At 40.6% G+C, this 22,275-nt stretch overlaps 1 protein-coding gene across 3 annotated transcripts in view; it reads left to right on the forward strand.

Moving 5' to 3' along the window:
• Positions 1-11,610, forward strand: part of LOC133346609 (nuclear receptor ROR-beta-like) — a 140,767-nt gene extending 129,157 nt beyond the window's left edge. For all 3 annotated transcript variants that reach the window (XM_061558296.1, XM_061558297.1, XM_061558299.1), the window contains exons 8-11: positions 329-436; positions 1,670-1,780; positions 2,863-2,975; positions 3,702-11,610. In XM_061558296.1, coding sequence (XP_061414280.1) covers positions 329-436; positions 1,670-1,780; positions 2,863-2,975; positions 3,702-3,878 — 509 coding nt within the window. In that variant the 3' untranslated portion in view covers positions 3,879-11,610. The remainder of the gene's footprint in view (positions 1-328; positions 437-1,669; positions 1,781-2,862; positions 2,976-3,701) is intronic.
• The last annotated feature ends 10,665 nt before the right edge of the window (positions 11,611-22,275 follow it).

Genomic DNA, 22,275 nt, shown 5'->3' on the forward strand with positions numbered 1-22,275 from the left:
ATCTTCATACACCACAAGCAATGCTCTTGCAATATATGATATTTGTGCACAGCTTTGAGAAGTCGATCACAAAATAGGAAAGCACTTTATTTCTATATTGATATTTAGTTTATAATAGTTTGTAATTGATATTTTACATGGATGCAGTGACTGCATGGATAAAAAAAACTCGCTAATGTTTTCTTTGTGGAAAGTAAAACATTTTTTGCCGTGCTTTATATATATATAAAAAAAAATTGCCCGTGCTTTTTTTCCCTCAAATAAAATCACATGCCTTGTTATTGCACTGTCCGTGATGAAATTGATTTTATTGTGTTGTGTATTGCAGGGTGCTTGGAGGTGGTGTTGATAAGGATGTGCCGAGTGTTTAATCCACACAATAACACAGTGCTCTTTGATGGAAAATATGGTGGCATTCAGCTTTTTAAATCGTTAGGTAAGTGCAATTTACTCCTATGGATGTCCCTGTAATATGTGTTCAGGTCAAAGTGGTCTCTGTGCAGAGTAGTGTAGAAATATAATGCACCGGATGTTTTTTGTATAATAAATTATACAATTAATGTGCAGTATATATTATGTTTTATAATCATAATAAGACAGGGTACTTGGTGAGTGCATTAGTAGTGGTGCACAAGTACAATTAACAAACAATAAAACTCAACACATTTGTGAATAACACTGCCTAACATAGAAATATGTGAATAAGAAAAGTATGCAATTGGTGACATTTCAGTCCGTGGACCTTCTTCACAGTGCTGTGAATTAGGGCCATTGATGTGCTGTCACTCCCCGAAAAGTTAGCTCTTGCATACAATTTATTTTTAAGGCATTATTGTCTTCGAATGTGTTGTGTTTTTATAAAGTGCATATAAGCGTACGTTGTTATTCCTACACTTGTTTACCAAGTAAAGCCTCGCCGAGTCTCCAAGACTTTAGCACGAGGGTCCTGCCAACTTTTGCCATTAGCGGGTGATGTTGCTAAACGCGATCACAATTGAGTCAATTTCAAGTATATTTTGGCATTGTCATGTCTTCTCAACATATCAGGTATATTGTGGAGGATTTTTTTAAGCAATGGGAGGGAACCGGAGAACCCAGGGAAAACCCATGCAGAAACAGGGGGAGAACATCCGAACAGTATGCTGAAAAGCACCCGGGTCGGGAATAGAACACAGGCCGTCTTGGTTGTGAGGCACAAATGTCACAACTGTGCCTCCCTAAATAATTATCATAACGTACAACTGTTTGTCAAGCCACTGCTGAGTAAAGGCCTCACCCACGCTGTGTCTGTTGTGAAGGTTGTTTTGACCATACTTCACTTTGCTGGTCAGTGTGGATTGGGGAAGGGGTGGGTAGCAGCCCGGACCGGTTTTACATATTACTTGCTACAGATAGCATACGTGGCTGAGAAGTGCACTCAGGTTACCAGGTAATAGTGTCATATACTAACCAGCCCTTTAAATCATATGCTTTAAATTGTTAGTCACTGTATAATGCCCTAAAGGAAAAAGTGCCACAGGCACCTCACAAAGGATCAAGGCACATGCAGAGGTTCACTAGGCCAAGGGCTTATGTTGCTATTCACAGAGGTTTATTTTTGACTTGCATTGATCTTCCACCGTGAGATTTCAAAGTGATACGTGCGTATGTGGCTGCGTGTTACATGCAGGCTGCGATGACCTGATTACTGCCATGTTCGACTTGGCCAAGAGCCTCTGCGCGATGCAACTCAAGGAGGAGGACATTGCTCTCTTCTCGGCCTCTGTGCTCGTCTCGTCCGGTGAGGAGTAATTTTCACCTCCCTCCGTCTTCTTTTGTGGCTCTGCACGCTTTGTGTTTGAACACCTTTTACATTTCAGTGCATTATTGCATGTTAACTATGTGCTCACAAAAGAAGGCAAGGATTTTTGGGAACCTTTTCAGCATACCATTTCAGTGAAATGTGCTTATTTATTTTGGGATTATTTAGATGTAATAAAATAATTCTCATGACGGTTTCGGCCACAACGCAAGCAGCCGTTGTGGCCGAAACGTCGTGAGAATTATTTTATTGTTTTATTTTTATTATTTTATTATTTCCCTTCTACGTGACTTTACCGAAATAACCAAGAAGATGAATCCCTGCAGCCACGAAAGCTTTAAATCGAAAAATGATTTAAATAGTTTTTAATCCATAATTTAAAAAAATCAAGTTTAAGTGTTATTTTGTGTAAAATTAAACATTAATGCTGTAGGTTTTGTCTTCATATTTTGGTTTGCTACATGTACCATAGAGATGGCCAAGATACGGTGTACTAATGGGTTTCGGTATTTGCAATTTTGTCAAGGCTGTTTTGTCTTAGTTTTTCCCTAGTCTGTTATGTTAAAAAATATTGCCGCATAACACATGAACATTAACTGTAAAATTAAGTTTGATTCCATGGAGGTTTATTTTCGAGTTTTAAACCTTTCTTGAAATGTCATCTGCCTAATGTAATGTTGTGGTGCAAAACACTCAATGATACTTATGTTACACACCTTCACATAAATTGTCACTTGGGCTTAAAGATGAAGGGGTTAATCCTTTTCATTAGCAAGTACATAAGGTGACGGAGGGAGTAATAAATAGATACCGTAATTGAAAGCAAGCACTGTCCAATGCCAAATGCTTAAAACAGCCATCATCAACACTGTTTTGTAGCTGAAAATATACGTGATAAGCTCAGGTTTAAGCAATGCCCTTGTGCTTTTGAGAAGGGCCGTTGCTTGAAATATATATTTTAGGATTTTGCAATGCCAGTGACAGCAGCACTATAGCGTTTTTAAGCCTGTGCTTATACGCCACTGATAACAGTTCCTGACATTTTATTTTCTGTCCATCAGACCGGCAATGGCTGCAGGATTCAATAAAGGTGGAGAAGCTGGCAGAAAAAATTAACCTTGCCTTCCGGCATGTGGTTTGCAAGCATCGTATGAATGACAACATGCTCAACAAGGTTGGTCTACATTCCAATATATATTACTGGTTTATAGAGCATGTGTTCAAATCCTGTGGGCAATGTGATCCAGTATCTTTTTTTTATTTCAAGATTAAGCAATTAAAATTAAAATCGACGCAGTTAAACTTGCGCAGTTAATACACAGGAAGCATTCTAATGCTGAATTTTAAGGATGCATCTTTTGTTCGTGTAACTTTGTGCATTGCTCATTTAATGCGCAACATCCAATGTTTAACAAAGCAAATTTGTTGCCCATTGTTTTCATGCTTGAATTGCTTATTTAAATCAATAAAGTGCTTGCATTTGTATTTAGTCATCTGTTTTGAATGAGGTTGTGTACTGCAGAGCCTCATGCAACGTTTTCCCCACAGTGTTGCAGCAATGTTAAACAGGGAAACGCTGAAATCAACTTTAGTTTATGCAAAGTTATTGCACAATCTATACCTTTTTAAACATTTGCTTGAGAAAATAGTTTAATTCACGAAGTAGTACACGGTCTCCTGAATTATGATTCAATGTGTACCAAATTTAATTGCTTTTGTAAAATTATTCCGAATTCACAATTTTAAATGACAGCAGTTGAAATATTAGCATTTTACGATGGCCCAATGTCCCGCAAATGTTTGCTCGTACGCATCGCTGCTCGATTTACAATCGCATGAACGTAATGCCATGCAAAATTCAGGTCAACATTTGGTGTTGGTTTTGTTGTTGCGTGTACAGTTGCTGCCCAAGGTGGGAGTCCTACGACAGGTGTGTGCGCTGCACATGGAGAAGTTTCAGGAGTTCCGAGAGGGTCATCAGGATATAGTGCACTCCCACTTCCCGCCTCTTTACAAGGAGCTCTTCAGCTCTGACATCCAGCAGTTGCAGCCTGGCTCAGCAGCCAACGGGAACTGATGCCCACTGTCATTTGCTGCCGCCGCTGCTGCTGCTAGTGCTGCTTGTCTGCACGTGACATTGGTTGGGGAGGGCTGGCGGGGGGGTTTTATGAACACCGTTCGGCATGCGGCACATGAGTTTTGAGTCGAGGCTCAGAAGCTACCTGAAGCAATAGCACATGGGATCCAACACCGGTTGCTTGTGTATTTCACAGCCCACTCTTGATCTCCCTCGTCCCTCCTTGTACCCACCTTCAATCCTAGCCATTCCCCTCGCTATGTCAAAGTGGTCTCAGCCAGGCGTTAATATTGATGGAAGCCACTCGCACCACCCCCCCCACCCCCATCTTCACACTGCAAGTCAACTTTTTTCAAGTGGTCTTCAGTGCTTAGCGGACAATTGAGTGGCTGTCACAACGCGAACACAAATGCAATCAACGGATGATACAGATGCACACCAGAGCATTGTTTGAAGGTAGGATTGCAAAGGCACTTCTGCTGTGAAGTTTATCATGATAGAAACTATCGGCAGCTGGCTCAAGCTGAAGTTACCTCGCATTTTCGCAACCAAAACCATCAGGAATATTTCGACATAACAGGGTCCGTTGCTCAGTGCTGCAGGTGAGTTTCGAGGGAGCTCAGGAAAAAATATTTAGAGCTGCCCCATCTTAAATTGTTTTGAGCCAACAATCCACTGCATTTATTGGAGATGTAATGGATATTCCACCAATGTGATGTTAATCCATGGCTCTAAAGCATTTAGGGTGGGATGCACTCCATGAAGTAGGAGTTTCAGATCTAATGATGGATTATTTAAAGGCTGGCGCGTTTCAGTTCACTCAACTATCTGAACGAAGCACAACAAGATTAGTATCTACACTGGTTTCATGGTGTGCACCATTCTTTTTAGAAGGGGTAAAACTTAATTTTCATCATCAGGATTTCCACATAACTGAAATGAACTCGTTTTTTTTTTCTAATTCCGGTGTGCAACATGAACCAAGGTATCATCGCTAATCAATCTTTTCTTGCGAAATCTCTTGTGAGGCCAGCTTCCCATTGGTCCCATTTTTTTCCCATTCTAAATGGATGGGTACCAGAGCCAATGACGAGGAATCTTACTGCCGGTTTGCTAAAAGAAAATATTCAGTAACAAGATGCACAGCGACAACATGCTGTGTTGTAGCAAGAAGCCGTGCTTGACTTCACTATATTTCACCTGTGTCCCACTTTCTACGAAAACTTGAACTTTAGTGATAAGCGTCGCTTCACATAAAGCCTCAGCTTGCTGAAGTTATACAAAGTGTGATGCTCAACAACTGACCAGCAGGGTGTGGTAAATGTAAAACGACAACAACAACAAACTAAGCATCAACATGAAAATATTTTCTACAAGCAGTAAAGCCTCTACTGATGAGCATTCTCCACCCGGATTGGTGGTGTGCACTTAGCAATAAATTTCCAGCAGAACCAATAACAACATTCTAACACAAATTCCTGCCATTTTAGTTCACGTTATCTGGAAATACCCAGGTATATGGTATGTTTTTGACAAGTCGTAACGCGTTTTATGCGAAACGTTATTTTGAAAAACGTAAACCCTGTGATTTGACTATTTTATCGCAGCACACTAAACACAAGTATAGTATAAATTGCACATTAATTCCAAGCTGCATGAGTGTATTTTGTTTTCTTTCAGCCAGTGGAGGCTTCTGGAAGATTGGCCTGAATCTCATGCAGTGTATGCATGCTAAATTGTTTTCTCAAACTTTGAACAAACTACTGATAGTTTAAAGCGATAGTATTTTACACCTGATGTGTTTTAGGCACTACAAACACTATATTTTGTATAATTTTAGAGTGAAAATAAAAACAAATGTCGTTTCCCTTTAATTGCTTAAAGCATTATAACCTTAACATTAACAAAATAAGCACTTAACTCCGTCCCTGTTATGAAGAGCCAAAGGATTTGGCTCCGATCACAGTCATGTCATAAAAAAAGTAATGTGTAAACTGGGCTGTATATATTCATTTTAGCACTCACCAGGCATCAGTGTGGTATGGCAATTTTAGATTTTAAAAGACTTGAAATGTATATTTTATTGGTTTCAAGAAATTACTCTTGGGGGGGAAAAAAACAAGACGCTATAACTGTTGGATTCAGGGTAAATGAAGCGAAGAGATGAATGTATCTTTGCAAGAGTGGAAGTCTTTAAGAAAGGCTACAGTGTTGACAATCAATTGTTGTTTTTTTTCTTTCCGTGGTTGAATGTCCTTTTTATTTACGAATAGTCCTGTATTTGTGATATTCCGTTCCTACATTTGTCCTAATTATTTGAGGCTGTACATTTTAATGGAGAAGTGTAACACTCTCTTTCGTATGGATATGAATTGAGTACCAACTATAAATTGACGGCGAAGTTGTATATCCAGCTGATGGCCTCAGTGGACGTATACCACTTGTGCTCCTGGCATACGCTGCAAGTGGACATTTGTTCATAATGTGTCCCACCGTTGGTTACGGCACGCAAGTCGCTTAACACTCAAATGTCCGTGGCACGTTTCTCAATTTTCAAATGCCGTTTATAAAAATCTGAAGTTACAATATTCTTTCCATGCAAAGTATGTAGAACAAACGCGTTACTAAAATTACTACAAACAGGATAATATATTTTAAAGTGGTACATTTTAATCCATGTATATAGACGGGTGCCAGTACTTTTAAGCCCTTGATATTTTATTGCACATTGTTAAACCAATTTTCCAAATCTTGAAAATGTTGCCATTAATATTCTCACGAATTTGAACGGTTATGATCGTTGATTATAATGATATAAGTGTGGATATTAGACTCAAACTGAAAAACAATGCAGTCAGTTCATAACTGTAAAAATTACATAAACAAAACAGCACGTCTATTTTCTGTAAAGTTATGTATTTTCTTATATGTAATTGTTTTAGTATGTAACTAAAACAAGCGTTTTATTAGCATGGGCATTCAAAGTAGATTATTAAGAAAACAATACTTTATTCTGATTTGTATCCTGGAAATTGCTGTGTTACACTTCACCATTGTCTTTGTGACACCCGCACTAAGAGTTGAAATGGTTTATGGATTCTTATTTAATTTGTAACCTGGAAATTATAGTATTACACTTGATCCTCGTCTTTGTGGCATCCGCACTAAAAGTTCCAATGGTTATGAAGAGCAGAGACATGTCAAAAAGCCTTGTCTGGATACAATCGTGCTGATGAGATTTACGCATTTTTGAAAAGTGTGTATTTTTTTTGAAGACACCTTATATTTTGGGTAAAACGTTGTAAGATGTATTGTGCATTCAAATTTTTAAGAGTATATTTTTGTGCGTAAATGTACCAAATACTGTACGAAACTTTCACAAACGCCAATGTGTTTTCTCCCACCATCTGCATACCTAACTGCTTATTATTTTGGTCTGTGAGCAAATTTTGATAACTGGTGACTTAAGAGTAAAATGACAATACAATTTTATTGCATGCATTATCCACGTTAAATTTCCAAAAAAGGGACTTTGATTTGACAGACAATACAATTGTATTTGCGTGTATAATTGTACACACAATTGGAAGAACTGATCATTCGTATGCCCTATATAACCCAATCCGGCCCAGGTTTATAAGTGCATCTATACATTTTTGAGTACACGTTACATTTGGTATTGTGGCTTCACTACTTTGGTAGGTCAATTGGATGTGCGCCTTTTAAAAAAAATACAATAATGAAAATAACGATGAAAAAAGTGACATTGCGCACATGCTTCTGCTAAAGTGTCTGGTGGTGGCTAATTGGTGGTGCTCTGCAAACATTCCAGCATGAGAAAAGGAAGTGGTGGTGGCTTGGTGGCAGTGTGGAATTGTTTACGTGTTGAAGACAGCGTTCCAATTTATATATATGTCGATGTACTATTGGATGCCGCATACGTAGAGTAACCTTCATGATTTGCTACTTGTTATTTTTTTCCCTTTAAAAACATTTTTGCACACATTATTTGCTCCTTGCTCCCTAGTGCAATAGTATTTTTTGTCTAGATATACATTTGGGGACTATACAGATGTGAGTTGCATCTATATTTGTGCTTGAGCACCTTTTTTGTTTGGGTGGGTAGAAAAATGAATGAATGAATGGGAGTGTTCAAGTCCCGATTTGTTGACATGTTCCCTTTAATGTCTTCTCTGTACTTTGACACTTTTTTTTCTGAGACTCCTTTGTATACGTACCAGTAGTATATCATCACAATCACTGTTTTTCGAAAATAACGTGATGGTTCACATTCGTTCGTAATTTCAAATCCCATTATGTACATAGCAACGCATACTTACATGGTATGCGTTCATCAATTTGTGCCTGGGTTGATTGCTTTTGTGTGTGTACAATTATTAAGTGTTTATAATTCTGTATGCATATGTATACAGATTTGTGTTATTTCGACTTAATGAATGGTGTGTGTATGTGTTAACTGGGTCATAGTCTCAGGGAGAGTGACAATACATTTAATGATAAAGGAATTCATCGAGCAAAATTATGATTTTTTCACTGTCTCACTAGACATTAAATTCCCCACGGTAGCAATAACCCATTGAAGGAAAGCTTATACAATTGCTGGCTTTTAAAGTAATATTTTTCATTAGTGTTTTTTTATCCTATGTCTCTTGGTTCCTCGAATAAAGCCAAACACGTTTTAACGTGTAATTTTGCATTATATATTTTTGCGTATAGTACTTTTTTAAGCCTCCAGCACAACTATGTAGCATTTAGTGTTTATTTTGAACATGGGAAAAGTAAGAATGGTATTATTAAGGTGTCTTGCTGTATACCTGAATTGAAGTATCTCTTCTCTACCTTTGAATTAAAGAAGTAAATAATTTGGGTTTGTGGAAAAATTACAAGAATTCACTGTTTTAAGAGCATTATTTTTTATTGTAATATGTATTGGTGTTCAACTCATCCTTTCGTCTTTGGTTCTCGGCTGAGAGATTAGTGATGTTGATGGTTAAGTTAGTGTGGGTTTGTAGCGATGTAAGGTGACAGAATCCCATTGTTGTATTGTTTTGTGCAAGCAACACAAATAATATATTGAAGGAAAATGGTTTTGTTTTCATGTGTCCTGTTATAGATCTTTGTGATGTTGGTTTGTAGTGGTGACATTTCGAAGGTTCCTTTTAACAGATCTCGTAACCTCTAGCCTTTCTCAGGGATAGTCCTTTTTGATTGAAGTAGGGATGTGTATGACCATTTCATTGCTTAACCTTTATATGCTGCTTGTGTTTCTAACGCTAAAATGTGCAAGGCATTAGACTAAAGCCCTATATTCATGGTTTTCCCATTTACTGCACAATTCATACTCTTGCGTGTAATGCTGTCTCAATGGCCCATAATTTATATCTTGTTACTTTTCTTTTATATAACAAATTAAATACATTTTTTAAAATGCCAAAATCTTTTTTTTTGGATCTGACGATTCAACCGTTATAATGTCCAACATCGTGCAGAGAACAGTAACTTTGGAGTGTGAAATAATTTTCAATGAAATATTCCAGCGTATTAAAGTTTTGTATGTAAATAACATACTTTTACTCTAGACAATCAAGTATGCTCTTGGGTAGGTTTGGTGCCAAAAGCACCCACTTTTTCTCATTTGACTTGCCCTTAATATGGTCTTTGCACTTTCCTTTTAAAGCTTGAGTTTTTTTTTTACCTGTAACGTGTATTTTTGTTTTTATTTTAATTACTGACATTCAGTATTACTAAGCACTCAAAGTTCATATTACAAAAAAAATTGCAGTCCCTTAATGCCCTTTGCAAAATACCCAACTTGTTTCCTCCACAAGTCCACCATAGTATTGGGACTTTCAAAATGTATTCATCCACATTTATAATCAGTATTGTGATGGAAAATATAATTTCAGTTAGTCCTGATATGTAAAATATTGGCTTTTTTAATGCATCTAACAACATTTTGTTCTAGCACAACAGTGAAAATGTCAACGCCTTTTAATTACAATGCTTTTATATATTTTTTCCATCATACAACGCTTAACTTTTATAGCACTTGCACCAATAATTTCATACATGGTTACGTGTTTAGATCTCAAACCAATTAGACCGTGTGATCACTCATCTCCCGCGTCTCAGGGATGCCCTCTTGTGTTTCCCAAGAATGTACATGCATCTTTTCGGTCCAACAAGTGGTTTGCAAATTGAAATGTGGAAGGCAATAAGATGACAAAAAATACACTTTTTAAAGTCCGAAAATTAATATGCTGCATGCTAATTTTAAATTTTACACAGTCACTACCAGACAAGGCTTTTCAAAAGTATAATTTGTCATGCTCGCTTTTGCAGCACTTGGCAATTAGAAGTATAAATCATGGGAAGGAAACCCTACAGATTATTGCAGGGTTATGACAAGGGATGATAATATTTATAAAAGGTTTATATAGTGTATGTTGAAATCTATATTTGGAGAATTTGAGTAGGTGCAGTTTCTGATGGATGAAAGCCGTAAAGACATTGCATTTTCAGTGTCCAAAAAGTATGACACCTTGTATGGCTCAAACTTGGAGGGAAACGTATTGTCTTTTTTTTCTCTCTCCTTTATTTCAACTCTGTTTATTCGCCATGAAAGAATGCTATGCGTTAAGATGTTTGTACATTGTAAGATGAATCATAGTTGTCGTCAATGCTAAAATGCACAGGTGTTGCTTTAAGTAGACAGTATTGTTAACATGAGTATAGGGTTGGTAACATTCAGCAATTTTGGTGAACAAGGGCAGTTCCAGCGCTGCTTGCATGTTACAATTATTTTTAACACATGCTATATAATGTTATTACAATTTACAGATGTGTCGTTTTAAACTTGTCTAACCAAGTAAAATACCAGTGGGCCAAATAGTAATGCTTCTCTTTAAGGTGAAATCTAAAATGCTGTTATAATGTCAATGCTTTTCAGTAAATACAGTGTAACTTTAGCCAAATGCTGGAACGGCCCTTTTTTTCAAAAAGTTCTACCATTTTAATGGCAACCCTAAACCAATGTTCTATTTTACACACTAAGTGTTTCCACTTAAAGAAAGTGTTATGAATGCACAATTAAATGCAGTCAATTGTTCAATTGTTTCTGCAATAACTTTATGGTTTTCATCTCCTATATGTCCCCATCACTCAGTAGAGTATTTCCCTATTCTTACCGTTTTCCGGTAATTACCTTCTTGTAATATATATTTGAATGTAACACATTTATAGTTGTTCCCTATTTGTAAAGCAATAAAACGAAGTTGAGAAAAAAAAACATTTTGAAACACAACATTTATTGTACGAGTACGTGGTTTAGTTTAAGCCATGTTATTATTGAAGCTTGTGTAATGTTTTAAACGTGCATTTTGCACACCTTTCATTACTAAGGATTAATCCTTAGGTTACCTGTATAGCTTTACTTATATATTGGGAAATATATATAAATATCTTCACTAACGCCCTGTTTATCTGACAGCATTGTTATAGCTATTTTTTCGTAAATGCATTAATTTATGTTTCTCAAATTCTTACGCGTACGGAAGGTTTAGCCTCGTCATTGCGAGTTGCGCTGCACGGGATGGATGTCGCGTGTTTGGAGCAGAAAGGAACTCACACCTTCACGGTTTCACGGATTCCGACATAAGCTCCTTATTTACAGATTTTATGTATTCACTTTGAAAATAAAATAAAAAGAAATCTTTAATTTACTGCGCTATGTGAACATTTGTTTGTTTCTTTTGTACATTTTGGGAACTAATGTTTCTTCCAAGAATTCTTTATCAATGCATAATCACAAACTTGAAAATATAAAATGTATGCGATGGTGATATCTTTTACAAATAACGCGTTGTGTTAAGATTGTGAAGGTCGGCAATAACCTTCGAATTTTTGTATACCTGTTTTGGTGTTACTTAATGTCAGGGTGTTTCAAAAGATGGACCTGATTTAGAAATCGCTATATCTCTGCAACCACGAACCGCCCATGAATGAAACTCTTACCACTTGAAAGGGCGGGGCATCGAGTTTAAAATGATTACCGCTAGATGCCTCTCCCGGCGTTTTGCGTTCTGCAGTTCAGCAAGACTGAATCCGTAATTGCGGTGCAGCGTACGTTTCATCGCACCCTGCGACTTTTTCTTTTGGTGATGCGTAAAAGACCGTGTTTTTGTGCCACCATTCCTGGCTAATCTGGAACACCTCATAAAAAGAATCACGGCAGCGGTGACTTCAGTGGAAGAAGACACTTTGAGAGGCGTTTGGGACGAATTCAACTATTGTCTCGATGTTGTCTGTACAGCAGGTGGAGGCCACATAAAGCATTTATAAAATGGTTAGCAAACCTTGATAACTCATTAACCGTTTGTAACTTTTTGTGTAATTGTAACATGTTGCCATCGTGAAATATACTGCTTTGAAATTGGGTCCATCTTTTTGGAACACCCTGTATAACTTAGAGATTTTCATTCATGCTGACATTCCAAGGTGTTGCCTTTCAATACTAGAAACACATTGGAATAAAAAATAATATTTAGAATTACTCAAAAAACACGCTTTAATGAAATGTACCGTACACGTAATGGCAGAACTCCACGACTCCAGGAAGTGACCCCGAGGCTTCCCATAACGTAAGGGGCCGTGGTGATTTACAGCCAACGTCAGTTGAGCGTGGACAATTAGACCGAAGCCAAAACATAACATATAAAAAAATATTGTTTAAAAATAGATTTTTTTTTATTTTCAATGATAGAATATAGTATTGTCACCAGTATGACATACGTATACCAAGTTTGCAGTCGATACGACATTTGGAAGTAGGTTAAAATTGAGTTACAAGATTTGAGGATACGACAACAGACAGTGAGTTAAATAAAAGCGTGTGATAAAAAGGCGTTATGATAGCAACAAAGCACCCAATGATAATTGATAATTGTTTTTTTTACCCTTTTATCTGGCAACAAAACGGACACCTTTTTTACAAGGAGTCATGTTTGCATTGACCACAATACCTGTGGTCGGAATGCAAACAAAAAACACAACTCTGAAAATGTATGCACTGTCCTTGAAATTGATTGGTCCACACCCGAGATAGCTTTTCCTAGAGCCTAGTCTCACATGGTGTTGGACCAGATGACGCCAAAAAAGGTGTCAGTTTTGTTGCCAGATAAAAGGGTAAAAAACAATAGGTTCCAATGATGTAAAACACCCAATGTTGAAAATGTCCGGTGATTATTAGGTTATTCATTTCCATTTATACGGCAGTGTTAGCAACAATTTGTTGAGAACAGTTTTCAGACAGGTGCAGATGCACGCGTAGAATGGCATGAAATGATTAGGTTTGTCATGTTATGTAAGCGGAGGTAACTCCCTTTGATGTTGTTAGAATTCGTAGACTTTGTGGGGTTGGGGGCCGTGGTGAAGCAATGGGTTCGTTCGCATGCTGTGCTATGAACCTCTTGGCTCGGGCTGACGTCATGTTCAAGCCCTGTATATTTCATTCCAGAACGTGGCGGGCGTTCCCACTCAACAGGTGTGCATTCAAATTAACCAGCAAGTGTCACCTGTGAGCAAATCTGGGTGTCCTGCACATTTGGTCTCGTGACGCGTGCACTATGTTCTACTCAAATAAGTCATCTCAAGGATGATTTCATTAACTACACGTGGAAATCTACAATTAGTGTTCTATGTGTGTTCAAACTAGTCGATGTATGTTTATTGCAAGAAATATTGCAAATGCAATGCTGCATAAAGGTCAATGAGTTTCACTTATAAAATATAATCTGGTCAACTGCATTTGTTGAACTTCTTTCGCACCGTACGTACCCATCCGTGCTAATCGGAGGTGCTAAGTGAAACCTAAGAACAACGATGCGCAGTCTGTCTGGGTGGTTTCGCAACGAGTCGGATATCTTTGTAAATGCATTCTCTCAATAATTAAATGCTTTACATTTTAAAATAAATTCCAGAGGTAATGGTGATATGGGGTTTTCTACTGATCGCACCAAACAGCTGCCATTTGTTACTAAATGGAGGCGACATCGCCACAACACTTTTCCAGAGTAGGTGAACATGCATACTTTCATTTGATATCACATCATGCATGCGAATAGCATCCGATAACGCTGCACATGAATTATAATGCAAGGACTAAATCGTATATACAGCTACTACCAAGCAAATGAAAACCCTACCATCGAAAAAAAAAGATTAAACTTTAAGAAATGGCACAAAAAAAAGCACAAAAAACAAAATTATCACAACAAAGAGGGCCAAATAAATGTTTTATTTTTTCTAGTAAAAGGTCTAGGGACATTATGGGTTGACTGGCAGATATGCAAGCTAAACTCCTCACTGCCAACTCCATTATGTCACTCCTCTGCCTTCCAACTGCCCAGTAGCAATCCTTCATGAGCCTCCCCCCCAGTTGCCGACGACTGGTTCCAACAGCGTCCGTCGTTGGCAAATCCATGCAGCCAATGAATAGATAATGCTGCTCGATTGACGTGGTGTGAGAGCCGCTGCCAAGCCGAAGCTAGCCATCGGCGGCACGCTGCTTTAAGTATGGGAACTCCACCCTCTCCAGAACCACCCTGCTACTCATGAAGGAAGTTTAGTTTTAGTAATGACACAGTATGATAATTGTTTTTTTACCCTTCTATCTGGCAACAAAACTGACACCTTATTACAAGGAGTCATGTTTGCATAGACCGCAATACCTGCAGTCATAATACAAACAAAAGAACATAACTCTGATAATGTGCACTGTCCTTGAAGGTGATTGGTCCACACCGTGCGCCTTTTGGCGTCATCCGGTCCAACCCATGTGAGACTAGGCTCTAAGAAAAGCTGTCTCGGGTGTGGACCAATCAACTTCAAGGACAGTGCACATTATCAGAGTTATGTCTTTTGTTTGTATTATGACTGCAGGTATTGCGGTCTATGCAAACATGACTCCTTGTAAAAAGGTGTCAGTTTTGTTGCCAGATAGAAGGGTAAAAAAACAATTATCATATTTTTACTGGCAAATGAGGTTCCCATAATGACACAGTACCCAGATAGGTAGCTTATTGTGGTGGGGCTGATGGTAAGGCCCAACCGCTTTGTGGTAACCTCTAGCTCGAGGAACAATCTCCAGCTCCTCAGAGCGATCCTGAATTACCAGGTCATCAGGATATCCGAACAGGGTCGACCAGGAGGTAAGCCATCCCTTGACCATACCCAGGCGTAAATAAGATGAGTGAACTGTATCCGCACTAGATGGACATTCCACCGGTACAGCCACAAAAGGCTCATTGAACTATTTGATGAACAAAACAAAATATGTTAAGCAAGTGTAGGAGCGACAGGACATACCCTGTTACACCCCAAGGTTAAAAGGTGAATGGTTCAGACTATTGGCCACACGGCTACACCTGGCCTTGCCTCCAGGGAAATCTGTCTGGGTGGTAGGGGGTATTGAGGGTGGGGAACGGTCGTGTAGCGGTTAGTGGCGCTGCGCTACGAACCCAGCGAACCGGTTTCGATTCCCGCTCATGGCCACCAACACCAGCGACGAATATCTGAGCCGGTCCAGGTCCTCCCCTAGGTCGGCTCAGCCTCAAATGAAGACCTGGTGTGGTGCGTAAACATTGCCACTGGAGAGACGAAGGCGATCGGGGCGTTGTGCTGGCCACCCACCCCTATGCGTACTGTTCGCTAACAGCACTTGCCCCAACACTGTTCAGGCTATAAGCGGGGTGGGTGGGCGTATTTGGGTTCTGGGGTGCACCCTGAACGAACAGGTGTCCCTCTGGCCCACCCAAGTTCACTCTCCTTAAAGGTGGCCCACACAATGGCTCTACTGAGATGATCTGGAGTTGTAGTATGTATGTTGAACGTCTTCCGGTTAATCGGAGGTACGAGAGTTGGACTGAAAACGTGAAGAATAAACCCAGTAGTGCCCTTGGGCCGTCATCGGAAGCCATATTGTATCCACTGCTCCGTTGTTACGTGAATGAGTCAATGCAAGTGTCTGACCAGTGAGCGCTAGATGGAGCTAAATGGCAGCGGAAACACTGCTGCTTGTGGTATGCCCTTATCCTCGGAGGGAATATGCAATTACGTTTAATGCACGCCAATAAGGGCAGCTGTAAGGCAGACAAAACGGCCACCAGGGTCGAATCTCTCCCTTGGTCTTCTCAAAACAGAAGCGGCTTATGTGGGCCTGGCTTCAGCTTGCAACCTCTTGACAACCCCTTGGCTGCATTGCTGCTGCTGTAAATGACAGCGTGTGGTGAGTGTAGGTCTGTTATGCATGCAAAAAATATATATTACATTTTAAATTACAACTCTGGAATACATTCCACAATATATTGTGCAAGCACAAGCTGTACTTTGAATCTGCCACACCGCATGCGGCTATTGTTGGTTCACTTATATGCAAAGGATTCATTATTTTTTTTAAATGCGTTACTCATTATGGGAGGAAAACTACTCAATACAGACGGTGGGCATTTAATAATAAAAAAAAAAACATGATGATTCAGGTTTTCAACTTTTGTCACGAAATGTTTTCACATATTGTAATTGTTTGGAGGAGGGATGTGTAGCGTCAATTCTGAATAGCGGTCACGACATATGGGTCGGAAATATGGTCACGAACAACAGGAATGTTATGACAGCTTTAAGCGTCACCAAATAAGCATGGAAAACTGTATCCGTGGACTAAACTGGTGCGAGGTGACCAGGGTGTTGAGAATAGAAACACGGATGTCAGGCAAACAAGAGTCCGACACACATTGCAATGAGAATTTAAACAGAGCGTGGGATTTGTCGAGGATACGTTGCAAGAATTGACAACTGATGAACAGAACTACGAATCGAAGGGTGAATCAAGAATTACATCGACTAGAATTTATGAAATATTCAGAGGGGATTGAGAAATTACATTTGGGAATGTGGAGAAGTTCCTATGCAAAGTCTGGGGTGATTCAAGTTAACAATTGATATATAATTCACGATAAGATTGTCCATGTCCTTTCCATCAGTATCTAGTTATGTAAGCCTGCAACCTCATCTATTATTTAAATAAACTATTCAACAATTTTGATTTAAAGCTTTCGTGACTGCAGGGATTCATATTCTTGGTTCTTTCGGTAAAGTCACGTAGAAAGGAAATAATCAAGTAATTGTTTTATTATTTTATTATTATTTCCCTTCTACGTGACTTTACCGAAATAACCAAGAATATTCAACAATTGTTTTTCTTTTACCAGGTAAGGTTCTAAATGAGCTACATAGTAATTTTTCAGAAGTGACCTGGTCCACAAATGACAGCTCAACGAAGTGGCTTATCACGTGAACACTTATAGCAGCCAAATAGTCTAAACGCACGTTTCTAAATGTGGATGGAAAAACCGGAGGACTCAGAAAAAAAATCCACGCGACCACGGCGAGAACTTTCAAACTCCAAATCTACAGGCGTCAGGGTCGAGATCGAACCCACGACCTCCTGTATACCAGGCGAGGTAGTTAACATCTCATCACCGCAGTAACCCGTTGTTTTTTTCTTTTAGGAACACAGCGTTATCGACCAAGGTGTTGAGAAGTTTTGTTATTTGTGCTTGTGCACCACCGTCAATGCAGTTTCACCAAATGTTTTTGTTAATTATGTAAGCTAAATCTTTAAAACACTTAAAGTTATCTGTTCGTTATTTGTTATATAAAACAATGGCTGTGAGGAGCTGCGAGTTTGCAATCCAAATTTTTAAAAGTGCAATTACTAATTGGTGCTTCTTTTCTCAACAATGAAATGAGAGGTTCGCGGTTGCCGTCCTATAGACATGCTGCCCCCTACTATTGAACGTGGAGTTTACACCACTGACTCAGGGTTCACAACACAACTGAACACCACGTTTCCACTGAACAGACAATTCATTATTTGTATAATTATTCGTATTTACACAGCATGTGAATGGGCCCACATCTAAATGGGCTCTACATTAACATTGGGTGTATTTGTGTTCTACAGATGTTAGTTATAGACAGAGGTAAGAGGTCTTGCGCTTGAACTTGAAGAGATTCAGGCAGTTGAGGTTTGGGGCAAGGGAGTTACAGACTACGGGCGCAGCAGATGTAAAATAGCAATTCGGTCCTGTGATATATTAGCTACTCATCTGCAGACAATTTACATTAATCCAAATACACCGATCCTTACACACGCAATTAGATGCACGAATCGTGAGCCTAAACACGTTTTTATTGATTAATCAATCTATGATCACGCCTCTACTATTCACGACATTCCCCTGCAGGTTAGGAAAGCTACTTGGGGAGACTTTTATCCAGCAGTGTATAAATCATAGCTGCTGGATTGCTGAACATGTGTGATTTAGTCGCCTGTGTGGGCCCTCCTCAAAGCTCACCCGCATCATTCCTAATTTGCATCACACACAACTGTGGCTTGGCAAGATACTGTAGTAGAGGGCATGTGTCAGTTGCTGGTTCTATTAAAAACAAACTTTTTTTTACTTTAAACCAGACTGCATTTCCTTTAAATTCTTTGGCAAAACCGCATCACAGTTGCGGTCAAATCAGTCGCACATCTGGACCACAATGCAGACCCATTAATGCCGTTCCCGTTATTTTCCCTGCGACATTTGACCCTTTTTGCTCATAATTTTCCATCGTGACAAATTGACCCACGTTGACATTTTAAACCGTCTGCAGTTATGCCACAAGTGTTTTGGCGATTAGATTGCCTGGTGCACAACAACAACAACAGGAGTGTATTGTACCACACCAATGCATTGATGCAGTCACTTTTCACACATTGGCAGCACTTGCAGAATCTCATCGCGGTGTCGCTCTGGGGTTCAATGCGCCGCAGTCACGCATCTACTGGCCAAACAGCTCCCTCTGCTGTTGTGAGTGTGTGATGTGGTCACTCGGCGTTTTGGGGGAGCGGCGGCGTAGCGGTCAGTGCGCTGTGCTACGAACACGGCGAGCCGAGTTTGATTTGTGCTGTAACGATTACCTGAACCGGTCCTGAGCCTCGCTTATGTCAACTCAGCCTCAAATGAGTACAGTGCCTGATGCAGTGTGTTAAACATCGCCGTTGGGGAGACTACGTGCGTTTTGTGTATATTGTTCACAAAAGACAAAGATCCCCCGTATAGCCTTAACAGACTGTAGGGGCAAGTGCTGTTAGCGAGCACCTATGAAGGCCGGAACGGCACACGAGGGGGTGGGTGGCCAGCACCACGCCCGACCGCCTTTGTCTCCCCGGTGACGATGTTTACTACAAACACCGCACCAGGTACTCATTTGAGGCGGAGTCGACCTAGGGGAGGCCCTGGAACGGTTGGAATAACCGTCACTGGGTGTCGCACGTGATTGGGAATCGAACTCGGATCGCCGGGTTCATAGCGCAGCGCGCTAACCACGACACTGCCGCTCATACACACACACGTGACCCTGCCGTGCACAGGTAAGGGACCGTCCATAAATGACGTCACGCACCTGGGGGGGGGGGGTGGTCAGACATTTGTGACGATGTGTGACGGGGGGGGGGGGGGTGAGAAATGTGACGTCACATCAAAATGCGCAACTTTAAATAAATATAGAATTGTTATAACAACACTAATTGTTATAACAACACTCCTACAACATCAGAGTGCAGCGCCACACTAAATACGCACTACAATGACAATAGTGTAAATCGATTTGAAGTATGTTTAATTTTCAAAACGGAAATATGGTTTTGGGGGGGGGGAGGGGGTAGAGCTTTGTGACGTCATATTTGAGGGGGGGGTCTGACTTTTTGTGACGCCGTGTGACGAGAGGGGGGGGGGGGGGTAAAAAATCGTCCAAAATCGTGTGACGTCATTTATGGACGGCCCCTAAGGACACCCCAAGACCAGCCAGGTGAGCTGGATCAACACAGGTGCAAGGGCCTCTCCACGCTGGATTCAAAAGCGCTGGTGGGGAAGGGGGGGGGGGTCTCTGTTCGATTCTAGGCAGGGATGAGAGGTGACTGAGATTACGGAAAGTTCCCCGGACCACAGAAGTGGGCTGTGTCGTCTCTGGGGCGTGTGCAGGTGAACCCGACGTAGACACGTGAATTACACTGGTCAACAAAAAAAAAACTATTAACCCGTAAAAACAAAGTTTTTTCATTATAAATTCTTTATATGCGTGGCGGTTAGAGTCCTCTCGTCCTCTGGCTTGAGATGGCTGTCACCTATGGGTCAGATGATTGTCTCCCAGTATTAAGCAATTGGTAATTAAATATTTAATTAGTTTTCCCTAAACAGTGTAAAATTTTGGAATTTTTTTTCACGAACATTAATTGTCTCGCACAACGAGTCTGTGTGCAAAATGTCAGCTCGATTGGATCACGGGAAGTGGGTTAAAAAACGACCGAAAGATTTGCACGGTCGTAAGCAAGCAAGCAAGTTAACTTAATATAAAGGATTTAAAAACATTTTTTTCTGGCATGCACTTTTGCAGCTGTTCTAGACTAATTTCAGGTTGCTGATTCCAAATCTGATCTCAGATTTGCTCTATCACATCTCATTTTTATGCTATCGGCATACCCCATTTTCATTGATTTTACCCGAAATTAACTCTGTCACCTATGATTGCAAGTTGTTGCGAGTCAGTGACTGCTTTAGTGTTAAAATATGGTGCTGTATTTTTAGGATAGTGTGTTTATAACATCATTTTATGTAGATATCCACATTTATTTAATATTTTTCTTCTGCAGTTTTTATTGAAAATGCAATATTTGATATCTCAAAAACCTGATGTGATAGACAAAAACTGATGCCAGATTTGGAATCAGCACCCCAAAATTACATAAAAACCGTTGGAATACCTTATGCCAGAAAAAGTGTGTTGACCAGTGTTATAGAACAGTCACTGCAGTGATGTGTGACCCCTGGCTGTCTCTTCATTGCGTTATATCCCACCCCCTAGCGCAAGGAATGGAATTGAGCCCCGCCCCATCCCCTGTCCAATTTCCCACTCCACCTCTTCGTATAGTCCACCACCTGTGCCCTTTCTATCCCGCGAGGCCACCATGTTGCAACGCCTGCACGCTCAACGAGCTATCGGAATCAGAACACGTCATTCATACCGGAGGAATCCGATGAGCTATTAAGCCATTTTTTCACAGATGTCCTGTAGGGGCCGGGTCAGAACGCTATGCCACGGACTTACATAGAGACACACAGACTTACACAGGCGCAGTGGCTTGGCGAAAGATGGCTTTCATGGGGCCCCGATGCAATGAATGAAATGGGGCCTCCTGTGCAATGTATCCTCCTGAAATACAATTAAGACACGCAGCCAGGGCCACACATATCTCCGTACGCACCTCAAGCTGTGAGGCTCTGCACGTGGAGCCGGGTGAACTCTGCACGTGGAGCCGGGTGAACCTTGCACGTGGAGCCGTCTCAAGCGTGAGTTTCCGCCTCCCTGGGGTTGATGGTTTGTGTTTTATCTGCATTGAGTGACGCTTTTACTTCCGAGATGTGAATGAATGGGAGAGTAGGGATAGGTGGTGTGCTGCTCGATCAAGGGTCGCAAACCAAAATGACAAGAAGAGCCATTATTTTCGAATTTGGTAAAAAAAAAATCGATATTTCAAGAGCCGCAATACGAAACGGCGGTATAATGATGCAACCTATCACACCTGTTATGCATGGACGTCACCGACCAAAGAACGACGCAGACTCAACCCCCGCTTAGCTTTTGAGATCTGATGAGATAAGGTTATGAGATCATATGTGTTACTGTAGCTATATATATCTGTATCATTACACCACAGCGCCCGTTTATTTTTGGATTCTGGATGTGTCAGTGCCGAGCTCCCAGGGCCTTTACAGTTGGTGCCTTGACAGTCCACGCTGCCCCACGCGTTGGTGATGAACTCAACCGCACGGATGTGTAGCGCCTGGAGCGACAAGAACATTTTAATCCACCACCAGGCGAGAGCAGGGAACGGACTCAAGTGATTCGGGTGCAAGGCGAGTGTCGCAATATGAGCGCCACGTTAAGGGAACCAAACCATCCACTCTCAACTCAGGGGCTTGCGGCTCCCGTGCCGCTTAAAGAGCGGCGCTTGCAATGACATACTCGGCACAGCACTTTGTGGATTTATGAAGCGTCTTAGTGAGACTGGATCTCTCTAGGCAGTGTACAAACATAATGCGGCATGATTTAGGGACACAGGGAGGGCTTGTTCTGTTATTTGCACAGGATGAGGAGAGGGACAGGAGGATCCAGGGCGGGGAGGGAATGACGGCACTTCATAGTCAACAGCAGAGGAGCCAGATGGCTTGAGCGTGGAGAGGGGAAAGGGACTTTGCTGTGTGGACGGTCA

Source organism: Lethenteron reissneri, chromosome 24 (genome assembly GCF_015708825.2).
Source record: "Lethenteron reissneri isolate LAM-NWPU_2019-01 chromosome 24, ASM1570882v1, whole genome shotgun sequence".
Taxonomy (NCBI): domain Eukaryota; kingdom Metazoa; phylum Chordata; class Hyperoartia; order Petromyzontiformes; family Petromyzontidae; genus Lethenteron; species Lethenteron reissneri.